Genomic DNA, 25,228 nt, shown 5'->3' with positions numbered 1-25,228 from the left:
TGTAAAAAGATCACTAATTTGTGTTATTATTTCAAAACTGTAAGTAAGCTGGAATATATCTATTGTCTTGTAGTATCGATGTAAAATTAATTTCCTTTTTAAAAGAAGCTATTTCCCCCACACAACAACAGGGGATTTATATCCACTTCCATTTGGGTTTATTGCTTAAAGTGATCATCAACCACAAACTTGAAGGATTATACAGATTAAAAAAAAATGTTTCTGTACTATTCAAAGATCATCTACTGTTTTTAAAATACATAATGACTCAGAGACACTTGAAAGACAAAGAGCTCTGAGGGCTGTCAGCAATTCTTCTTTCTACTCACCCTGCTTCTTTCATACTCTTTCCTTGAGGCAGCAAAGAGCTGAGCGTTAGATATGGCGATTCCACAAAATGGAAGATACATCTGCATGACCTGGGGGCAAAGAGAGTGTTGAGAACATTAAACCATAAAAATACGGAGCCAGATTCCACATTTCCTTCACATGCCTGATTTTAACACCTTTTTTTTCCAACCACAGAGGCTGAATATAGTGTTGTTGATGCTAATATCTTAACTTCAGAAAGAATATTCTTCAGCATTAACTATACTGTAGTCTTGGGTTTTAACTAGGGACAGTCACATCTGTGAAGACATAAAATGAGAGACAGGCTGTGATAACTATGACCCAGGAACTGTGTATAAAAGGCATCTTGTATACTTTCCTTGATCAATGAAAAATTAGTAAACGGGGGCAGTCTGATATATTTAAAATTTAAGGCAAGGCACAAACTCACACTTGGAAGTAGGCAGGATATAAGCCAACTTCTTTGTACATATGTATCAGTAGCAGGGATCTCAGCTTGACCCTAGAACCCTGCCAGCTTCAGGCTTGAGTATGACTGTTAGGATGGTCCCAGTAGGAACCAAGGCACCAGGGGGCCTAGGAGCCTCACTCAGAAGAGTTAAAATTGAACCCACTCTTCTGTTGACATAACTAGCTGCTGCTGCTGCTGCTGCTAAGTCGCTTCAGTCGTGTCCGACTCTGTGCGACCCCATAGACGGCAGCCCACCAGGCTCCCCCGTCCCTGGGATTCTCCAGGCGAGAACACTGGAGTGGGTTGCCATTTCCTTCTCCAATGCATGAAAGTCAAAAGTGAAAGTGAAGTCGCTCAGTCGTGTCCGACTCTGAGCGACCCCACAGACTGCAACCTACCAGGCTCCTCCGCCCATGGGATTTTCCAGGCAAGAGTACTGGAGTGGGGTGCCATTGACATAACTAGACATGAATGCAAATCAGCGGGCTGGTGCCACAGAAGCTGGTTTGAGGAGAGGCTGGGGATCCTTTAGGTGAGCACTCTTCCTATGGGAACGAACAGCCATGTGTGACAGGCCTGATCCTAACATAAATTTTCTTATTATAGGGGGTCTAGGTCTTGTGATTTCCAGTACTTCCTGGCACTCGCACTCAAATTGGTCTCCAGAATCTCTGCTTCTATGAGAGAGGAAATGTCTCAAGTAAAAGCCAAAATAATTATTTCCCTAAACTCTTTACAATGTAGGGCATTGTACAAGAGACAATGCTTTGGGATTTCTCTGAAGTAGAGGCAAAAGGGCATGTGGGCATGTTTTATATGACCGTCAGTCTCTCTCTCTCTCTCTCTCTCTCTCTCACACACACACACACACACACACACACACACACACGATGCCATATCAAGAGGTACAGAGCAGTGGCAAAACCGAGCAGCTGCTTCCATGCCCAGAAGAGGGCAGTGCAGAGCTCCCTGGGGTGAGGGATGAAAACAGCAAGGGAGGATCCACACAGCAGCAGGTGTGAGACACTCATGGTGTTAGTAGAAATTGGTTAAGGTTGCCTCCAATATCGGAGAAGGCAATGGCACCCCACTCCAGTACTCTTGCTTGGAAAATCCCATGGACGGAGGAGCCTGGAAGGCTGCAGTCCATGGGATCGCGAAGGGTCGGACACGACTGAGCGCCTTCACTTTCACTTTTCACTTTCATGCATTGGAGAAGGAAATGGCAACCCACTCCAGTGTTCTTGCCTGGAGAATCCCAGGGACGGGGATGCCTGGTGGGCTGCCGTCTATGGGGTCGCACAGAGTCGGACACGACTGAAGCGACTCAACAGCAGCAGCCTGCAATATGCTAGGCCTTATTCTTTTAAGCCCACTCATCCATTTTCTCCGAAATGTTTCTCTTGCTTACTTAATTACATTTTGAAAACAATTACTTTCTAATCAGAGCTCTACAATGCACCTGGTGTTTGCTTCTCTGAGGAAGAACTCCCTAACACTCCCTTCTTTTGTGAGTATTCTTTATTCCAGATAAAAAGTCAAGATGCGATACCCTCAAGGACTGCCGGAACCCTCCCAAGACCTCCTGACCCCGACTTTGACCACGTAAAGGCTTTCCAACAGGAAGGAAGAGTGCAAGCTTGCATCTGCCCTACTTCTTATCTGCAGCACTCCCTTCCCCTCCTGAACTCTAAGACCCCTTCCTATTTTTCCCAAGGGAGGGCACAGTCTTGAGGGCACTAGCCTCCTGTGGCCTCTTTTGCCTGGCAAAGCAATAAAAGCTACTCTTTTCCACTTCACCCAAAACGCTGTCTCTGTGTTTCAGTTTGGAACCAGAGAACAGAGCCCAGGATTTCGGCAACACTGGGACACCCAGAATGAGGCTACTTAGAGTGGGAGGTGCTTTTGTAGAGGGCTGGAGGTGGTCTAAAGATAAAGGGAACTTCATAATTCCTATCATTTCTTTCCTATTAAAATCTTGCTTTGGCTACCTGGGCATCCTTAACTCTGACAGTGTCCCTAAAAGTATTAATGATTCAGAAGGCCGTAGAAGCTAATGCTGAGACCCCAGTTGCTTTTACTGAGATATAGTTGATGTAGAGTATTATATGTTTCAGGTATACAACATAGAGATTCACAATTTATTAGAGAAAACAAAGAATTCAATAAACACACTCATATATTATTCAAAAAATAATCATTTATAATAGTAGCTTATATTGACAAAGTCCTTGGATATGATGTTAAGCATTTTATATGCACTATATCCTTTGATCCTCACAACTACATACTTATACTATTCATTCTACTTTTCAGATGAGAAAACGGAGGCTTCACAAATTTATCAAAGTCGTTGGGAAATATTCTCCATGTATTTCTCACATTTCTGCACATCTTGCAAACAAAGGCAACGGCTCATCTTTCCAGAGTGTTTATATAGTTGACAGTCTTGTAAAACAGAACAAAGAGCAGAAATGCTTACTACGCAATATAATGAAGACAATGCCTCTCTCTGAGGCAGAGGCCAGGCAGGTTTACTGTCTATTAAAAAAGATTTTGGTTCCCTACATTTCAGGTTCTTCTCCTGTAACGCATGCCCTATGTAATCTGTATGATGCTCTTATTAAACATCTTATCCCAAGCCAGAACCACCTGTTCACACATCACTATTTTTTTTTCATTTTCCCTGTAGGGGTGTGTGTGTGTGTGTGTGTGTGTGAAGTTCACACATAGCTACTTAGTATATGTCATGTTAAGGCAAGAGATTCACAAACAATTACTAAAGTCAATATCAAATTTCCTTACTCTCTTTTTTACTGAGTCAGTTGCTACTGATTTTATTTCCTCATTCCACTGATTGTCCCCTTTACTACATTACGCTTCCTTTAAGAGAAATTTTATGTACATACTTGATAAAATCTAAATTTAACATCTTTAGTCTCCTCACAAATAAGGTAAGGACTTTGGAATGCTTCAACTCTCAGTACTACTTCCTGATATACTCTTTTTTTCCTGTTACCTTTTTTCTAGTTCTATCTTGTTTTGCTACTACAAATTGGACATTGTTTTGTTGTTATTAGGCACGCTTATTTTGATTTGTCCACATGTTTACCAATTTTTCCCTGTTCATTTCTTCCAGTATCTCATTTTTCCTTCTAGGATAATTTTCTTTCTTTGTGAAGACAATCCTTTAGAAAATTCTTCAGCATTGGTGGTAAATGCTTTGTTTTGTATTAAAATGTTTTTATTTTATGAACTTAAAAGTTAATTTATTTGAGTATACAATTCTAAGTTGACAGCTGTTTTCTCTCAGTACTTAGAAGACATTCCCTCATCATGTGCAGTAAATGCTGTTGAAAAGTCAACTGTCAATATAATTCTTGGTAAATTATTCATCTCTGTCTTTTTTTTTAAAGAATCTTTTTATGTCTTTTTGTACTTTTCCACCTGCAATAAAATGCTTTTAATTGAATTATATAGAACTCATACATATGTATATATATAGATGGTTAGATAGCATCACCAACTCAATGGACATGAATTTGAGCAAACGCTGGGAGACAGTGAAGGGCAGGGAAGCCTGCTGCCCTGCAGTCCATGGGGTTGCAAAAAGTCAGACATGATTTAGCAACTTAACAATGACATATATATATAAAATCCTGTATGTTATATATCTAAAGATTACTATGGATGGAGGCAATACCATACCTTCATGAAACACTATAAACTAAAAGAAGATCTTTACTTACAAAGGGAATGCTCTATACTGCGCCATTCACTGGCACAATTCAACACTTTCTGGGGTCAGACTCAGCTCCATCGCTGTTGTTGTTGCTCAGTCACGTCCAACTCTTTGCGACCCCATAGACAGCAGAATGCCAGGCCTCCCTGCCCCCCACCACCTCCACCCACCCCCCACCACCATCCCTATACAACAATGTATAGAATTTCTTAATACATATGCAGGAGAAACAGTCAAATACAATTTGAAAGAAGGGAGTAAGAAAAAGCTGACACATTATGGAAATAGGAGATAATGAAAAAAATTTTTTATATCCTTTCTCAGTTCCAGTGCAAAACATGTCTTTTTTAGAAAAAGAAATACTGTTCTATTCTGCTCTTTCTGAAGTCCCCCTCCTCCAAGAAAAAAATACTAATTTGGTCTTCACCATCTAGTTTCTGAAGGCCAAAGGGTCTAAAAAGCCTTAATGACTAAGAAGCTAATGAGTCTGTACACCCTTGTGCAGCACTTTTCAGCTTGAAAGCACTTTATGAACACTGGCTAATTAATCTTTACAACATCCCACTCAGAAAGGGAGTTAAACTGAAAATCATTAAACAGTGTGAAAAAGTCACTTTAGCCCTGGAAACTCATGAAAAGTATCACTAATAAACATAAAATCTGAGCACTGGGGCTGTCCATCAATGTCCTAAAGAAAGACAGTAGGTACCGAGCCCTTTGACTGCAGAGAAAGGCCATTCAAGCCCCATGGTCTGGTCTGGTCCAATTACACATCATTAAAGAACACTGGGGGTCTACAATGGATGCTTGCAGCGAGAGGCCTGGGGCCATCCCCTTTATGAACCCCACTCCCGGAGGCAACACAGCTGGAGGTGTCCCATCACTGTCAGCCAAATTAATGTGGTTGGGGGGAGGTTTTCCGACCTACACCTTGCTTTTCTGTGCAGATCCTGAGATCTGCCTTGAGGCATTAACTATAAGGCACTTTGCTGATTTAAGCCCTGCTGATTTGGAACTGGGGGTGTTCTAACAGTTGTAATTCAAAAGCTAAATAAACTCTTCAAATAGAGTAATTTGGAAAATAAAGCATCAAATTAGGAACCAGTCACAGGATTTTCACATAATGAAACACTTTCCACATCTTTTAGAAATAGAATACTTGAAATAGTGAAAAATTAGTTTGAAGCTTTCTGGAAACTCCAGGAGAAATTCCTGCTTCCAGAGGTATAGTTTAGTTCACTGTAATCTTTCTATGCAAATTCAGTAACTACAATAGGTCAGGTTTTTATTTCAAGAATCAGAATAATAAATGTATCTTATCAGATCACACCAAAGTATATACTTTTGGCTGAAGTGTGCCTTTTCCTCTCAGAGCTGTGCCCTCTGTGAAGAAAAGTCTCTAAAAAATACAGAGGCGTAAAGTACAAATTTGTTTAAATAAAACACTGGCATCTGTAATAGATGATCCAATCACATACTTTTTGAAACTGCCTACTTTAAGAATGAAGACCCTAAGAGAATGGGTGGAAGGAGAATTTTACTCACAAAAGATGAGAGAGAACAAGACGGCAAATAAGGAAGGAAAAGGTCACTATTCCTCCACTTCCCCTTCTTAGCAGAGGGGGGATGTTAGAGATTCTGCCTCTGCCCTGGGGATTAAAGCTGGGCCCCCAGAAGACTTGGAGTGAGGACCCTTCCACTATTCTCAGCTCTCTCCTTTAAGCTAGTATTGGCTAAAATATTCCAAAGAGTATGGATATTCCAAGCTTTTCCATGATAGACAGGCTGAGTTCAATTCCTGGCAAGTTGCAGTTCAGTATCAAATACTTAATCTCTTGGACTTTTTAGAGGCTCTGGTCTGCTGAGCACTTGAATTATGCAGGTACCAGTCACATTAACCAATAGCCTTATCTCTCTGCTGAGTTGTGCATAACTTAGTTGTTTAGTCATGTCCAACTTTTTGCAACCCCTTGGACTATAGCCCACCAGGCTCCTCTGTCCATGGGGATTCTCCTGGCAAGAATACTGGAGTGGGTTGCCATGCCCTCCTCCAGGGGATCTTCCCAACCCAGGGACAGAATCCAGGTCTTCTGCATTGCAGGCGGATTCTTTACCATCTGAGCCACCAGGGAAGCCCTTATCTCTATGTGACCCCACTCCTCACCCTCCAGACTTTGGAAAAATAATCCTCTTGTGGCAGTTCTACATTTCCACCCTCCCACACACATCGAAGGGAAAACCCTGAAAGATCCCATTTTGGGAGCCATGTCCTTTCTAAGATAATTTGGATTGTCACAATATTTCAACAGAAAATAAAAGTACTCATATTTCCATCACTCAGAGATAACCACTATTAACATTTTGGAAACCATCATTCAAGTTTTCTTCTCTCTCTCTCTTCACATAAACTAAAATAGGCCTATTATATAATAATAAAAATACTACATGTAATATCTGCATTTCTTTACTTTTTATAACCAGCTATAACTTATTATAACCAATTTTTATTAATGCAAAATATTCCATTGCTTAGTCTGGAAAAAGAAAATGTATAGAGAAAAATGTAGATTAGTGGTTGCCTTGCAATTAAATCTTTGCACATCCCATGATTATTTTCTTAAAATAGAGCCCTAATATTTGAATGTATTTAATTTAACACACATTTAATGGCATTAATACTTCCTCTGTACCAGGCAATATTCTAAATGATTTAGAATATTAATACTAGTATTAGTATTCATTCATTGACACGTGTACACTTGTAAATAACTCCTAACAAGAAACAGATTTTTAGCTTTTGTTCAAGAAAATCCAAAAGTATAGCAGTGCATACAGTAAAATAACCAAGATCCCCTTTCATTTCCTGTCTTGCCACCCTCTCCTCTCCCAAGGAGAAACCCCTGTTAGCATTTACAGTGTATTCTTCTGGATCCCTTTTTATGAACCACATGCATATATCATTTAGTTTTAGGAGTGGTGGTAAACACAAGAGGGATCAGACTGCAAGTTATGTTCTACACCTTCGTATTACTTGGCAATAAATCTTGGAAATCATTAATGTCAGTTTCAAAGATACCCACTTAATTCTTTTTAATCTCTGCCAAATATTCTAGGGGATGGATGTGCCTATTAGTAGACGTTCACATTGTTTCCAATTTTTCCCTATTACAAATAACACTGCCATGAACTTTCTTACAAATATATCTTTGTGCACCTGGACAATACTTCTGTTGGACAGATTCCTGGAATTAAAATTTTAAGGTTGCAGAATATGTGCATTTAAAAGAAAGTTAGTAGTTACCGCCAAATCAGTCTCCAAAAGAGTGCTATCAATTTATATACCACTAACAGTAATGCCCCACTCATGGAACACTAGGTATTATCATTCTTTTAAAATTATGTCTATATGATTGATTAAATCAATACTCATTTTTGCATTAACTTATATTTATTAGATTATTAATGATATTGAACAATTTTCATAATTTGTTGGCTATCTCTATCTTTTTATTGTGGCCTATTTATCTTCCTTTTTTTACTGGACATTTATCTATTTTTATTGCTTCATAAGACCTCTTCATATTCTAAGAATATTAACCATCTTTCATTTTTGAAAATCATGACTCTTCTTGATAATTAGCAACTGTCATCTATGCGATATAGTCCAATGGGTCTACAAGATATGATTGCTTTGTCTGAGATGAATAGATAATATGGCTCAGTAAGTTTGGCCAACTCCCTCTCACTGTGTGAAGAAATTTTACAATAATATCCACCTATGTAACTCCATCAAGGCTATTTTTGTAAGTAGGTTGACCTACATATCTCAGCCTTCCCAGTTTCTCTGTTCATTTTTGTAACTCAAAAGCTCCTGTAAGAAATCAGTTTGAGCTACAGTTTGATCCAGGGATTCTTGAGTCTTAGCTATTAACATCGTTATGATCTTTTCACTTACCAAGGAAAGGTATAAATGCAGGAAGCTATACTACACAGTAATTTAGTTATGGTTTCAACATCCTGATGCTCGGAAAATTCTACTGTATTGCAATCAATGTATGAACAGAAAAATTCCTTTTAGGTTATTTTCTGATGAGAAATACATATTTTTTTATATTTGAAACATAATCACATGATTTCTTCACATTAGTAGCACCATCCTTTGTCAACCACAAATTGGCACTTGCCAGTCAATTGTGAATTGGCACTTTCCAAGAGCATTTGCCAGCGACTGAACAACAACAACAAGGGCATTTGCCATCTGCCTCTGCGGAAACTGAACCCTGAGCTGCTGCAACTGTTGACCTTCAACATCCCCTGAGGGGAATTCAGGGTGGAGGGTGAGGCACTCTGTTCCAAACTCGTGGAAAGGATCTTTAGAAATATATTTTCGGGAACTGATTTCACGGTCCCAATCTTCGCATCTCTTCATATCTGGAAAAGCACTAAAATCCCTTCATGGTGACTAACAGAAAGGAGCTAAAAGAGTTAGCTCCTCAAGTAAATGCTCAATTGCAATGAACTCCCCCTTCACCAAAATCTCATATACTGACCTTTCCCCACTTCCTCTTTGGAGCAGTCTCTCAGAGCTGTCTAAGGTGCTGTCTCCTGGGCTGCAGTCCTCATTCTACCCCCAGTAAAACTTAACTCACAGCTCTCATGTTGTGCGTCTTTTTAGTTGACACCTTCCTTGTACCATCTCATTTATCTAGCACCCCCCTTTTTTTAAAATAACTCATGGTTCTTAAAGCAGTGGACATTTCATATAAATGGAATCATGAGTACTTGGCCTTTTGTGTCTGGCTGACTGATTTCATGTAGTATACTGTTAAAAAGCTTCATCCATGTTGTAACATGCATCAGTACTTAATCCCTTTAAAAACTGTTTTAATTAACAGACTTTATTTTTAGAGCAGTTCTCAGTTCAGTTCAGTTCAGTTGCTCAGACGTGTCCAACTCTTTGTGACCCCATGAACCACAGCACGCCAGGCCTCCCTGTCCATCACCAACTGCCGGAGTCTACCCAAACCCATGTCCATTGAGTAGGTGATGCCATCCAACCATCTCATCCTCTGTCGTCCCCTTCTCCTGCCTTCAATCTTTCCCAGCGTCAGGATCTTTTCCAAGGGGTTAGTTCTTCCCATCAGGTGGCCAAAGGATTGGAGTTTCAGCTTCAACATCAGTCCTAACAATGAACACTCAGGGCTGATCTCCTTTAGGATGCACTGGTTGGATCTCCTTGCAGTCCAAGGGACTCTCAAGAGTCTTCTCCAACACTACAGTTCAAAAGCATCAACTCTTCTGCACTCAGTTTCCTTTATAGTCCAACTCTCACATCCATACATGACCACTGGAAAAACCATAGCCTTGACTAGACGGAACTTTGTTGGCAAAGTAATGTCTCTGCTTTTGAATATGCTGTCTAGGTTGGTCATAACTTTCCTTCCAAGGAGTGAGTGTCTTTTAATTTCATGGCTGCAATCACCATCTGCAGTGATTTTGGAGCCCAGAAAAATAAAGTCTGACACTGTTTTCACTGTTTCCCCATCTATTTGTCATGAAGTGATGGGACCGGATGCTATGATCTTAGTATTCTGAATGTTGAGCTTTAAGCCAACTTTTTCACTCTCCTCTTTCACTTTCATCAAGAGGCTCTTTAGTTCCTCTTCACTTTCTGCCATAAGGGTGGTGTCATCTGCATATCAGAGGTTATTGATATTTCTCCTGGCAATCTTGATTCCAGCTTGTACTTCTTCCAGCCCACCATTTCCCATGATGTACTCTGCATATAAGTTAAAAAAAGCAGGGTGACAATATACAGCCTTGACGTACTCCTTTTCCTATTTGGAACCAGTCTGTTGTTCCATGTCCGGTTCTAACTATTATTCACAGTTATATCACAGGTTATTTTTGTATAAAGCTTGATCAGATTTTTTTGTTTGTATCCTGATTCCAGATAAATTTAGGCTTAATACAAAGTTTTAACATATTTTCTCATCTACTCTCAATCTTATCTCAATATCTCAAGTCCACCCAAGACCATCTCCTTTTTCTAGGCCCAAGGAAAAACGCATGGCTTGTCTACGGAGACAAGGCATTTGCCGGAGTTTTTCATTCTGTCCTTTGTGAAGAATCTTCGTCTCTATCGTCATTTCTGTCTCCTGTGTCCAGCTGCTCTCCTCTCCCTTCAAAGAGGAACGTACCCCCTCACCTGGCACTGCTGTTTCCAGCTTCACTATGTGACCTACAGCTGCTCCTCTTCAAGTCCTCACATTCTACACCCAGCCTACAATCTTCAGTCTATAGGAAGCTTCTCTATAACTTTCCAGTCACCAGATCACAAGATCCATCAGTTATTCTAAGTCCTCTTTGAAGCCTTTAACACTCAATCACCAGCAAGATATTAAAATCTTGGTTTCCCTGCCCTATAAACTCCTATTTCTATTTCTGTGTTTCTGATTCCCCATTTAAGTTGTAATTCTGGATGCGATCTTTGCCCTTCTAATTCTCTCTTTTTACAGTCTCCCTCTAAGGATTGACTTACTCTTACAATGTAAGAATCCTACAAAATAAGATGGGTTGGCCACGCAAGGATTAACCTTTGACCAAGAGTCAGTGAGAAAAGACGATGAACTTGATGCAGCCAGATATTGAAGGTAGCTGAGAAACTTCCTTCTGCTCACTTGCTTTTCCTGCCTCACTCCTGTTCTTTGGTCTGTTGTTAATTTATTTTGCCTCTGACTTCACTCTCCGATTTTCCCACCCCTTTTCTTCTCAGCCGTCCTCTGCTGTTTTTCAGATTTAGGCTTTAGAGTTTCTGATCCCAATTTACCAATGTGAGTTCTGAAAACCTCTGCTTCCTCTATCTTACAGTCTAATTTTAGCATTGCTGGTCCTAGGCTGAACTCAAGTCTGAATTCAACCATATTAACTAAACAGGTGCCAAAGTCTTTCTCTTATGTGAGTCTCAATGGTAACTTCTGGGACGATAATCAAAGCTGGCACTCTGGTGCTGACCTTTCTCTGTGCTCTAGCTCTGCATCACCAGTTGCCTATAAGACATTTCAACCTGGAAGTCTGTTTACTGCCTTAAACTCAGCATTTCAAAACCAAGCTTGTCATTTCAATCCCCCTGTCCTCCTGAAGAAAAAGTTGCCTCCTCTAAAAGGCCCTACGTGCCAAAAGAATCATTAATGACTTAATCGCCCAGGTCCAAACCCTTGACGTCCTCTTCAATCGTTGTCCATAAATAGGCATAAGCACATCACAGCAAGTCAGCCGTTTTTGAAGCCTCTATCACCATACCATTGAGCTTCTCTGGCCCAGCACTGCCATCCATCACCATCTCTGGATTATTTAACAGCAGCCAAGACCCCCTCACCCTTATAATGTGTCAAGAACTTATTAACCTCAGGTTTCCCATCTAGAAAAGTCATCAGTTTAAACACACTGACTGTTCATCCCCATGTGCACGGTTGTCATTAGTAAAAACTATAAGAAACCATATAAATGTGTACACATGGTAAAAACTATGTTTTTTAAAACTACTTTTGTGTAAGCATTTTTTTTTTTTTAACCTTTAGGGACAGGCATTTTTATTTTTTTTTTATATTTTATTTTATTTTTAATTTTATTTTATTTTTAAACTTTACATAATTGTATTAGTTTTGTGTGAGCATTTTTATACCACATACAGTATTTTTTTTTTTAATCTCATTAGAAGCTCTTCAGAAAGTATCTCCAATTTTTAAGACTATGGCTAGGTATTTTATAGATGCTTATGGAAGATATGCAATAATCTCTGGAAAAACAGTGAGGAAATATAAAATTGCTATTCAGAGAAATGCATGAGACCCAGAGGGGATTCTTCTACTTATCTATCTTTTTTTTTTCATTTTCCAAAAATAATTTATCATCAAAATGTAACACCAATGACATGAATAATAAACCACACTATTTTTTAATTTCCAGCAATATTCTCCAGTAGAGAAGAAACAGAGAAGGCTATGAAAAATATGCTCAGAGCATTAATATTTAATTAATGTAATAGGGACCTAAAATGAATATTATAAATGTAAGAGCCTTGATCAGATCTGTGAGTTGTGCCTATGCAACTAAAACACAGAGTTGGTACCTAGTAAATTCAGGACATTCTTAACAGATAACACAACACAGAGAGAGCTTAAAGTTTGACCTAACAACAAAGAGAACTTTGTGAAGGGCTAATTGTTTATTACCAGAGTGGTATATCAACCCAAAGAAGCAAGGGGGAAGCTTTCTGTGTGGCTCACCAGTAGTTCAGCTAAGGTCTCTCATTCTGTACCTTACAACAGTCTAGCTGACAAGCGAGGATGCCACCTTGAAAACCAAAAGGTCTCACTTCCCCCATCCCATCCACACTTCCTACTTCCACCCAAGTTCATTCTGTCAGCAACAGGGTTTCACTCCTTCCTGTAGGTGCTGTTTCTCTTTATAAGTCAACGATTTATTTTCAGGGCTAAATTTCATATGAGGAAGCCAAAGAAACAAAAATACAAATGCAAAGAAACAGAAAGAAGGAATTAATAAAAATAAAAACTGAAAATTAGTCGGAAAACAATCAGCAAAACTGATAAAATTATCCCAGAAAAGATTCTTGTAAGGAAAATCAATAAAACATATAAATCACTAGCTAGTTTAAACAGGTGGAAAACCCACAAATATACTAAAACAAAAATGATATAGAAAATATAGTAACAGCAGGAGAGAAATAAAAGAATTATAATAGACTCTGCATATAATCCTAAGCTTATATATTTGAAAACCTAATGGAAAGTTGTGAACTTTAAGGAAAATATAAATTAATAAAATTGAATCAAGAAGAATGAGAAAAATGGAGTAAAACAATTACCAAGGAAATAAAGAATGGAGAGAGTTGTAATGTAGTCACCCTTAGAAAATGTGCCAGGGTAGTTTTATAGGCAAATTCTTTCAAACCTTCCAAGAACAAAGCAATTCCTATGTTATTTGAACTATTCTAGAATCCAGAGGAATATAGAAAATCCTCAAATATTTTTTGAAGATACAGTAGTTCTGACAGAATATTCCAATAAAAATAGCACAAAACATTAAACTTAGAAATTAAGTCCCTTATGAAAACAGATAGGAAATATCCTAAATGAAATATTAGCAGATTAAATATACATTCATATAGTAAATACATATATTCACTGTACTACACCATTTTGCTTAAGGAACTACAACCTCCATGGACTTACCATTCATGGGGCCCTTGGAACCAGTCCCCCACAGATACTGAAAGATGACTGTATACATATTTGTATAACAAGAAACTGAATTTACCCAAATATTAAAAAATAATGGACATGACCAAGAATCTCTAGTCACTGAACTTATGGTTCAATACTGAAAAATCAATTAATATAAACTATATTAACTTGTAAAGAAAAAAATAGAATAACTTTAATATTCTAAGAAGTCACTTGATAAGAACCATTTGCTATGAAATTTTTAATAAGCTAGAAAGGATATTAAAGAAGATATTTAAATGGAGAAACATGCCATATTTCTAAATGAAAAAGCTCGATATTAAAAACAAATAAATTTTCCCTCCAAATTAATCTATAAATTTTATTCTACTGAAAATTGCAATGATATGTTTGGAATTTGAAAAGTTAAGTAATTTTAAAATTTAAATGGAATAAAACATGTACAATAACCAACATTAAAAGTAAGATAAATAAGAAGTAAGTACGCATATGATGATCAAAATAGAGTAGTATTAGGGACATAATGGGGCTTCTCTGGTAGCTCAGCTGGTAAAGAATCTATCTGCAATGCAGGAGACCCAGGTTCGATTCCTGGATCAGGAAAATCCCCTGGAGAAGGGATAGGCTACCCACTCCAGTATTCTTGCCTGGAGAATCCCCATGGACAGAGAAGCCTGGCAGGCTACAGTCAGTCCATGGGGTCGCAAAGAGTCAGACATGACTGATCAACTAAGCACAGCACAGCACAGGGACATGATGATCACATAACATAATGGAACAGAAGTCTGGAACAGTACATAGAGCACACTGGTATGTGACAAAGTTGGCATTTCAGACTGAAGAGAAAAGGATGGATTTAGTCAACAAACCATGTTGAGATAAACAGTTCACTATTTGGGGGATAAAAAACCCTAAATATTAGAAAAACTTTAAAAAAAATTCCAGAGAGATTAAAGATAGGATAAAAAATAAAAATACAGGATTGTTTATATAGTTTATAGGATAAACTATAAAAATCATAGAAGAAATGTTGTAACTATTTACATAGTCTTTAATTGTGAAAGTCCTTTCCAGCCATAACACAAAATGTGGAAATTCTATGAGACTTTGGATACATTTGCAAATGAAAACATTTATACCTCAAGATATAAAATAATACTAAAAGGCAAAATGAGAAAAATGATTTGCAATGTTTATGATAATTGTGAATACCCTAAATAGGAAGAGAATTCTCTCAAATCAATCTGAAAAAAAAAAAACTTATAAAAATAATCAAAAGATTAAACAAGAAATTCACACAAAAAAGAAGCAACTGAAAAATATACAAAAAAACCTTCAGTACATTAATTAGAACTGAACTAATTATCAAAGAAATATAAATTAAGTTAGCAACATATCACATTTCTCCTATTTATTGACAAATATTATAATTAAAACTAATATCTAGAACTAATAATAATGTGGAAACAAATATCTCTTGAGGGAGATGAATTGGTGTAGCATTTCTGAAGAACAATTTTGCAAAATGTGCCAAATGCCTTTAAAAAGAACAGGCCTAACTAATAAAGGTGATCTTTCTCCCCATTCTCTTTTTCAAAAAAAAAAAAGAACAGGCCTTTTTGTCCTTAAAATTCTACTCTTAGAAATTTATCTCAAGAAAATAACCTTACAGGATCATTCAAAAGTGCTCATGTCTTTACCAGGGGTAAGTTCACATTTTGTAAGTCCTGAAGCTTAGACATTTGGGAAGGGAGCTCCTTAAAAAAAATAAGACAAAATTAATTATAAAATGAATATTTACTTAGAATAAGGTAAGAAACCACAATATATTACACATTTTTATAAGCTGACAAATACCACAGCCATTACAACATCTGAAAAAAAGCATGATGCTTATGTTAATTTCCCCACATTTTTTATTGTGTTTTTTGACTGCCTTTCTATGTGATAATTTTTTAATACTGTTTTGTATAGACACACATAAAAATAATTTAGTCTAGCATGATCACTCAAAACTTGTTTTATATATTGAGGGTTTGGATGAATAACATGTACAACTTCACCCAGGGACATATACAGATGCAGGAATCCTGATAAATTATATTTCCAATAATCCCCACCTAACAGTAATAAACATGAGGAAACATGGTGTGTTTATCACTGTATGTGCTGCATTATTGAGTATGCCTCTGACAGGAGAGAACTTCTGCTTTGACTAGGCATCTATGAAAAACAAGTTTTACAAAACTAACAAATGGAAGAATTTTCCACAGACCAGCTTCTGGCTTCATACATTGCAAATCTCGTTTCTCCTCCACTGTGTATACTTCCAGGGCCACATACTACAGAAGATACTCATATCACCGTGTGACCTCTGACCTTGACTATCCACATCAAGGTGTTGAGTGAACTTGGGAGAGTAGGTGGAAAGTGTGTTCAAGGAAGCCATTCCTACAACGTAAACTGAGCAACAATCTTACACAAAAGGGATTGAAAACCATATACATATATGTTACTAAACTCAACCTAAATATTCCCAACTTGACTTCCTCCCTAACTGGTCCCCAAAATGTCTGTGGGCCCTCCAACAACAGGGAAGCATGAGGGATGGGAAGTCGGAATGGAAAAAGAAAGTTGTCTCTGGTGAGTCTGTTAAAATATATTTATTTGTCCACAAAATAAAAAGTACAAGTGTAGGTGCTGGATCAGAGCTCAAATGAGTTCATAAAATGGTGCCCCAACTCACCTCTTATCTCAGCTTCCCTCCTGTGGGTTTTATTTTCAAACACACACTGTCATTCTAGATACCATTCAATGTAAAATTGCAACAATGTAGGAAGAACTTCTTTGCCCTGACTATTTGCACAAGACTGCTGGGCCTTGGACCTTGCCTTCACTGGCCCAAGTTGGGTTACATTATCATTGCTGACCCAGTCCTTGAAGCCAAAGAAAAGCAATCCTCTGATAGGCCAGAACTGAACCATATGCCCACCACTGCGCTTGGGATGGGAACAATGACTGAAAACGGAGGATAGGGTAGCTCTCCAGAGGAAAGTCAAGGCCCAGCTACCAAGATGCTGAGCGCCCAAAATAATAGTAAGTGTGCACAGGTATGTTACAAAATCATTGGGGAAAATTATCACTAACTTTCCTGTCAGACAGTATTTTCACTGCTACTTCACCAATTTGATACTTCATAAACTGTGAAGAAGGCTGAGTGCCGAAGAATTGATGCTTTTGAACTGTAGTGTTGGAGAAGACTCTTGAGAGTCCTTGGACAGCAAGGAGATCCAACCAGTCCATTCTGAAGGAGATCAGCCCTGGGATGTCTTTGGAAGGAATGATGCTAAAGCTGAAACTCCAGTCCTTTGGCCACCACATGCGAAGAGTTGACTCATTGGAAAAGACTCTGATAGTGGGAGGGATTGGGGGCAGGAGGAGAAGAGGATGACAGAGGATGAGATGGCTGGATGGCATCACTGACTCGATGGACGTGAGTCTGAGTGAACTCCGGGAGTTGGTGATGGACGGGGAGGCCTGGCGTGCTGCGATTCATGGGGTTGCAAAGAGTCGGACACGACTGAGCGACTGAACTGAACTGAACTGAAATGTGAAATCTATTCCTGAAAATATTCTTGAGTTCTTAAGAGCATTAGGTTCACATTTCTGAACCTCTAGTCTAATACCTAGTACATAGTGGTTGCTCAAGGAATATATTTTAAACAGAGAAGAGAATGATTTAATAATGGGGCTTCCCAATGTATAGAATAATGGGGCTTCCCAGGTGGCACAGTGGTAAAGAATCTGCCTGCCATTGCAGAAGATGCAAGAGATGTGGGTTCAATCCCTGGGTTGGAAAGATCCTATGGAGTCGGAAATGGCAACCCACTCCAGTATTCTCTGCCTTAATGTATAACCTGCCACTTCTGGTACTAGAGTCAAATTATCAAGTATTTATGAAATAACCAGTATTCAGCATTGATTTGTTCTGTGGAGATATTAAGAGGATGAAAATGTGCCTCTTAACTGCTGAGATCATAGACGGGAACAACCCCTCACCCTCCAGGCCACCAGTCTGTGGGCTCTCATGCTGTCAAAGGCAAAACTGCTCTATAGGTGGCTGGTAATAACAGCGCCGAGGCACATGATTAGACAGAGGAGTTCTGTTATAGAAAAACACATTTCCCATATTCTCATAAGTGCTTTGCTGAAAATATATCAGATCATTGGTAAAATAGAACAGTAAAATAACTATTTCAGTATCTCAATCTTTGCATTAGTTTCTCTACCTCTGAAAGAGAAATACCAATAGTAACTGCTTTCCAAAAGTAAAGGAATATCTCAAGGAGCTAGAGTTATGCTATGGTTTAAAATGCTACAGTTGTTCACAATACATTATTACAGTAGATTTTATTTAAGTGAGAATTAGTACTCTCACCATAGGATCCAGCAACCACACTGCTTACCCAAATGAACCCAAACTTGTGTCCACACAAAACCCGCACCCAGATGTTTAAAGCAACTTTATTCACAATAGCCAAAACTTAGAAGCAACCAAGATGTCCTTCAGTCTGTGAATGGATGAATAAACTGTGGTACATCCAGATAATGGGATGTTATTCTGACAAAAAGAAACAAGCTATCAAGTCATGAGATGCCATGGAGGAACCTTGTACATATATTACTAAGTGAAAGAAGTCAAGCTGAAACGGCTAAATTTTATATGATTCTAACTATATTGTAGCCTGGAAAAGGCAAAACTGTAGAGACAATAAAAAGATCAGGGGTTTGGAGGGAAGGAGGGATGCATAGGCAGAACACAGAGAATTTTTAGGGCTGTAAAACTGTCTGTATTATGCTGCGATGGTGGATCCGTGCCATTATAACCTTTGTCAAAATCCATAGATTATTCCACACTCAACTATGGACTCTGGGTGATAATGACCTGTCAGTGTAGGTTCACAGATTGTAGCAAATGTGCCTCTCTGGTGCAGGATGTTGAGAACGGGGGATAACGCACATGTGGGGACAGGGGGTATGTGGGAACCCCTTGTAATTTCCACTGAATTTTGCTGTGAATCTCAAACTGCTCTAAAATTTGAAGTTGATCAATTTTTAAAGGAACATAAGATAGAGAAAATGCCATTTAATAAATCTCATCTAATAAATACTTACAAAGCTACATGACAATCTCTTGACAGATGTGAAGATTTTATTTCTGTGAGTTTAAGAAATAAATCATAGAAAATTATAATACAGATTTAGCATCTCCAGTTACCGTGTAAGAACTAATTCCGATTGAAACTGAAGAATTCACTTTATTCAAAACAATAGAATAGTCTATAAATCTTGAAGTTATGTTTTCTATTTTTATGTTTCTCATAATAAAGGCATTTGAGAACTTTGAAAACCTAAGCCGTGTTCCTTTAGGTCAATGTGGAGGGATGAGTAAGTGGGGAAAAGCTTATAGAAAAATGGAATCTTTTTCCTTTATGAGACTTGCCAGAGTTTTCAGAGAAATCTGAGTGTTGGAGGGGAGGAAAGTGAAGGCTAAGGTGATCCAACCACTTTCTGTAGGCGTCACCAGCCTGGGCCTGGACTCTCTACCCCTCCCCTCCACTGCCCAGAGCAGTGAGTGCCTGCCCACGGGGTCTCAGCTCCAAACCCTGTGTTCTTCCTTGCCCTCCAAGAGGAGGAGACATTCTCTGGGGTTTGGAGAGCATATCTAGACAGTCATTCTTTTTTAGTTTTTAATTGGAGGAAGATTGCTTTGCAACGCTGTGTTGGTTTCTGCCATACAACTCCAATCAGCCGTAATTATACGTATATCCCTTCCCTCTTGAGCCTCCCTCTCCTGCCTGTGACCCACCCATCTAGGTCATTGCGGAGCTCTGGGCTGGGCTCCCGGTGTTACACAGCAACTGGTGTACACGTGCCAATGCTACTTTTTCCATTCGTCCCACCCTCTCCCTCCCTCACTGGGTCCACAAGTTCATTCTCTACATCTGCGAAAGAGCCCATTCTTTAGTTCCCTGAGAATCTTGGTCTGCTGTATAAAATGTTTAGAAACACTGATGAGATGTCAGTGAGATTAAAACTAAATGAATATTTAGCAATGCATTAACTTTGAGAAACGCAGACTATGAGACTTAAATAAATAACCTTATCTTAAAACAGTATTTTAAAGACTCCATCAGTTTGACATACTTTTTATGTGTGTTTTTCAAATATTCTGCAAATATATATTTTCATATTCATGCATATCTATGAAAATATAAAATTTCATTCTATATGTTTTAATATGTGCTTAAATTTATAGTAATATACAAAAATTGCATAAATGTTATAAATCTCAAAACACACACACACACACACACACATAAAGACTGTATTAGTATTGAAAAGCCTGGAGGGGGATGAAACTGAAACTTTATCCATACAAGGACAAGACTTGTTTCAGCTCATGACTCCTATGAGGCAGCTTCTGTGGTTTTCTTTCTCTTTCTTTTCACATTTGTACATTGATATTTGGGCGGGGGGGGGGGGTTCTTTTACATTTAATCTCAATTACATACTTCAGGAGGCTGTGTGTGGGTGAATGTGGGGGTGTGGGGAGGGAGAGTTAATTCTGCAGTTGGATAAATTCCGTTTAGAATTTTATAAATCTCCCTCTGTCCCCAGTCTCACATTAAACCCTCAGCACAGAAATCACGGCACACAGTGTTGCTTTTCTTCCAGCCTCCTTCTAAGCAGGGATCTAAAGACAGCAATAAAATTCCTAAATAAGTAACTGCTATTTGAACAATAACCCCACTTTTGTACAAGTTATTTACTCAATAAACCAAAGTTCCAGGATAAATATGATTATAATAAACAAAATGCACTCCCTGAGAAGAAATGGGGGTGAATCATCATTTACAAGTTTGATAGAATAAGAGTGGGCTGTTCACTTTGTCAGCATATGTATGTGATTCGGCAGTTAATACTTTAGATTTCTCATTGCTCAATTTGAAGCTCATTCTTTGAGGTTTAAATTGATCAATTGATTAGGTTCAATTCAACAGCTATTTTACAACATCATTTTATATTTCTGTTGCTTGTTATAAAATGACTAGTGTTTCTGAAGCTAATTTTTCTAATAAATTAAAGAAGATGTGTTAGAGGCAAACTGACTCCTTAGACAAGTTCCTCAGTGCACGCAGTAGACAGCGCATATATGCTTCTAGAGTGATGCACCAACAGTTGCACAATGCCAGTCTTGCAGGTAGGTAATCAAGAGCCATATCTACTGCCGGGGTAAGTTGTCGGTGAACTGAGACCAGATCAGGAAAGACAAAAAATACAACCTGGGCCTGAGCTGCGGTATTGATCCTGGGGAAGCCCAAGTCAAAGGGAGAAGTGGCAACTAGTGTTGAAAGTAGAATGCTGAATAACCACCAAGCCCTGGGGCCTGAACCTTACTCTACATGGAAATGCAGTGCAGAGCAGAGGAGAATGGGTAGGAACCTCATGCCACAAGTATCCAAAGTGAAGCTACTACTGATATATAAGCATTGGCTAATACAAGACCCAGAGTCACTTTGGGAACCCTAAACAAAACCCAAATGGTGGTTTCTCTCCTTACAGTATCCTGGATCCTAAAGAGGATCCATGAACCAACTGGGACCTTTAAGGATCCATAGAGGACTGGATGCTTAATTGGCCTCTGAGCCTTAACTGGAAAAGCTCTAGAACTTGCACATCAAGGAGAGTCCTACCCTTGGGCTTCGTAGCCAGCCCTACCTCTCCTTGGGACTCACTGCTACTGCTGCTAAGTCGCTTCAGTCGTGTCCGACTCTGTGCGACCCCATAGACGGCAGCCCACCAGACTTCCCCATCCCTGGGATTCTCCAGGCAAGAACACTGCAGTGAGTTGCCATTTCCTTCTCCAATGCATGAAAGTGAAAAGTGAAAGTGAAGTCGCTCAGTCGTGTCCGACTCTAGCGACCCCATGGACTGCAGCCTACCAGGCTCCTCCGCCCATGGGATTTTCTAGGCAAGAGTACTGGAGTGGGGTGCCATTGCCTTCTCCGCTGGGACTCACAGTCACAGGCTAATCCACTGATTCCTGTGCTTTTCACTATGGAGGACATCTTTTGCAACTTTTCCCCTTATGGGTCCCTCTTCTAAAACCACCTTTCTCTAAATTTAATATTAATCATTTAATTTTATCATCATCATCATTTAATTCATTATAGACATATATAAATGCCAATCAGGACTTCTGATAGTACTGATAAAATTCCTACCAAAAGACATTTTAAAATCTGGTTTTATTTAATCTGTGTAGACTTGTCCTGGTTAAGCATTTTATCTTTGTGAATCTTTTTTTCTTTTTTGGCTGCTCTGGGTCTTAGTTTGAGCATGCAAGTCCTTGTTCCCTGACTAGGGATCAAAGCCAGGGCTCTTGTGTTGGGAGCACAGAGACTTAACCACTGGACAACCAGGGAAGTCCCTCTGTTAATCTTTTTGAATTGCTTAAATTATTCATGGTTCCCACATCTTACCAAGCACTAATCAGTATGCCAGCTCTTCCCACCACTACTGCCTTCTTGGACTGCTAGGGGAGAGGAGTTCCTATGCTGGGAATCACTGAGCTAAAATAGCTACAAATTTGCAAGGTCTAGAAAACCAAAGTCGGAGAAGGCAATGGCAACCCACTCCAGTACTCTCGCCTGGAACATCCCATGGATGGAGGAGCCCGGTAGGCTGCAGTCCATGGTTGTCACTAAGAGTCGGACACGACTGAGCGACTTCACTTTCACTTTTCACTTTCATGACTGGAGAAGGAAATGGCAACCCACTCCAGTGTTCTTGCCTAGAGAATCCCGGGGACAGAGGAGCCTGTTGGGCTGCCGTCTATGGGGTCGCACAGAGTCGGACACGACTGACACCACTTAGCAGCAGCAGCAGCAGCAGAAAACCAAAGTAGTTCAACTATAGTGAATGTCACAGGGAGACGTGAATTTTCAGTGTTGATCTAGGTATAAAATTTTCAAGATGGTGCTTTTGTTTTGATGTGAATATTGATCAACTCAGAGGCCTGACACATAGCACACTGCAGGTAATACCCAAAAGACTTTACAAACCAAACCAATTCCTTTCATATTCAAGGTGGAGGGGAGGCAGGGGTGCTGCCTCATCCTTACCAGCCTGGGGCAGTATCTCAGGATCCTGGGGGAAGAGAAACCAGAGGTAGATCTGTCCAGAACTGCTGCTTAAAGGCACATCGATAGAGTAAGCTTGAGACTTGGGGCCAGAAGATCTGAGTTTGAGTCCTGGCCCTGACCATAACACCTACCAGAAGTGTGACACTGAGTAAGACAACTAACATCAGACAGGGCTTAGTAATAAGGCTCTCAGTGACAGCCTCTCTGTCTCAAGCACAGGACAGAAAAATCAGAATACCTCATCAGCTCTCAACCTGCACCGTTTGGTGGCTTGTAAAATCACCTGTCTACATACTTTGCCTCACTAGTATTTTTAATTATGCTTTATTTTCTCCTGGCACTCTTTCGGGCAATTCAGTAGATATCCACGGATTTATCTTGATGTACTGTCATAGGGAACCATAGAAAAAGATGAGCATTATGTCATTTGAGGAGTATGAGGCACTGACAGAGAGAAAAAAGGCAAGTGCCTGTTTTACTAGACAGACTGTAAGTCTGAAAAATGTTAATGAGTCTTGAACCATAATAAAGAATGCCCTTTTACTATTTTCTTCCCTTGCTCTCCCAGAGCACAATGCTAATGTTTTCTGTGCCTGATCTGTTCTGAGTTTGGTTGTATTTCAGCATTTGTGTGACAATGTCAGAGTTACAATCACAGCCTGTCATTTCACATTCTGCTAGTGACACCTGGATCTATTTTCTCATTCAGTTTCTAGGAAAAACTGTCGCTCTGCTTCCGTGGTTTGAGGCCACAGACAGAAAGCCATCCCTGTGCCCTTAGCGCAGTTTAAACAAAACATCTTGTAAACTCCTAATTGCGTCTCCACTGCTCACTGATCTTCCCTGGTATGAAAACCTGCTGAGAAGGCCTGGATCCTGAAGATGCCCCACCACAGATGTTCTGTGGACAAATGAATGTTTGAAAAGTGCCTTGGATCAGAAACTTACTTATTCCCAGGGTTTTAAAAATCGAGGAATCAGTTCAGTTCAGTTCAGTCGCTCAGTCGTGTCCGACTCTTTGCGACCCCATGAATCGCAGCACGCCAGGCCTCCCTGTCCATCACCATCTCCCGGAGTTCACTCAAACTCATGTCCATCGAGTCAGTGATGCCATCCAGCCATCTCATCCTCTGTCGTACCCTTCTTCTCCTGCCCCCAATCCCTCCCAGCATCACAGTCTTTTCCAATGAGTCAACTCTTCCCATGAGGTGGCCAAAGTACTGGAGTTTCAGCTTCAGCATCATTCCCTCCAAAGAAATCCCAGGGCTCATCTCCTTCAGAATGGACCGGTTGGATCTCCTTGCAGTCCAAGGGACTCTCAAGAGCCTTCTCCAACACCACAGTTCAAAAGCATCAATTCTTCAGCACTCAGCTTTTTCACAGTCCAACTCTCACATCCATACATGACCACTGGAAAAACCATAGCCTTGACTAGATTGAGGAATACTTTTATGCAATTCTTTTGTATTATTATTTTGAAGATCTCACTGATATTCCTAGGGCTTCCCTGGTGGCTCAGTTGGTGAAGAATCTGCCTGTAATGCAGGACACCCAGCTTCGATCCCTGGGTTGGGCAGATCCTCTGAGAAGGAAATGGCAACCCACTGATACTCCTGATATCACTGATACTATCACTGATATCACTGATACTCCTGATGTCACTGATATTATCACTGATATCACTGATATTCCTGGGAGCTACAGTTATTTGAGAATTTGGACTTGCAGAGGAACCATTAGGACTAATTGCACATTCAACTCTTTGTGACCTATGGACTGTATCCCACCAGGCTCCTCTGTCCATGGGATTCTCCAGGCAAGAATACTAGAGTGGGTTGCCATGCCCTCCTCCAGGGGATCTTCCCAACGCAGAGATGGAACCCGAGTCTCATGTGGATCCTGCATAACAGGCAGGTTCTTTACCACTGAGCTCTAGGACTAATTACTATGTCCCTAAAATATTTGCTTGGCAGCCCTTTATACACCTTGACACAGGAAACTTACGAATGCCTTTCCACATTTTAACTGGAGTGACCACATATCACAATAGGCTGGGAGATCTGGCTTATGCTTGTCGACCCATTTCCTTTCATTTTCAGAAGTGCCCTCTGATGTGAATGATAAATTATGGTCACCCTACCTCTAGTACACTTAGTTACACAAGTCAACCCTCAAAGAGACATGAATGACAATTTACTAAACACAGAAA

The 25,228-nt window shown here is 39.6% G+C and overlaps 1 protein-coding gene across 1 annotated transcript in view; it reads right to left on the bottom strand.

Annotated features, from left to right (window-relative positions):
• The window catches only part of PDE11A (phosphodiesterase 11A), a 420,247-nt gene that overhangs the window by 269,909 nt on the left and 125,110 nt on the right, over window positions 1–25,228 (bottom strand). Inside the window, exon 3 of the mRNA XM_025274296.3 lies at window positions 330–419. Within this exon, the coding sequence (XP_025130081.3) occupies window positions 330–419 (90 nt within the window). The remainder of the gene's footprint in view (window positions 1–329; window positions 420–25,228) is intronic.

The sequence above is a fragment of the Bubalus bubalis genome, chromosome 2 (genome assembly GCF_019923935.1).
Source record: "Bubalus bubalis isolate 160015118507 breed Murrah chromosome 2, NDDB_SH_1, whole genome shotgun sequence".
Classification (NCBI taxonomy): Eukaryota; Metazoa; Chordata; class Mammalia; order Artiodactyla; family Bovidae; genus Bubalus; species Bubalus bubalis.
Note: the sequence above shows the minus strand (reverse complement) of the source record. Positions and strands in the feature narration are given on the sequence as shown.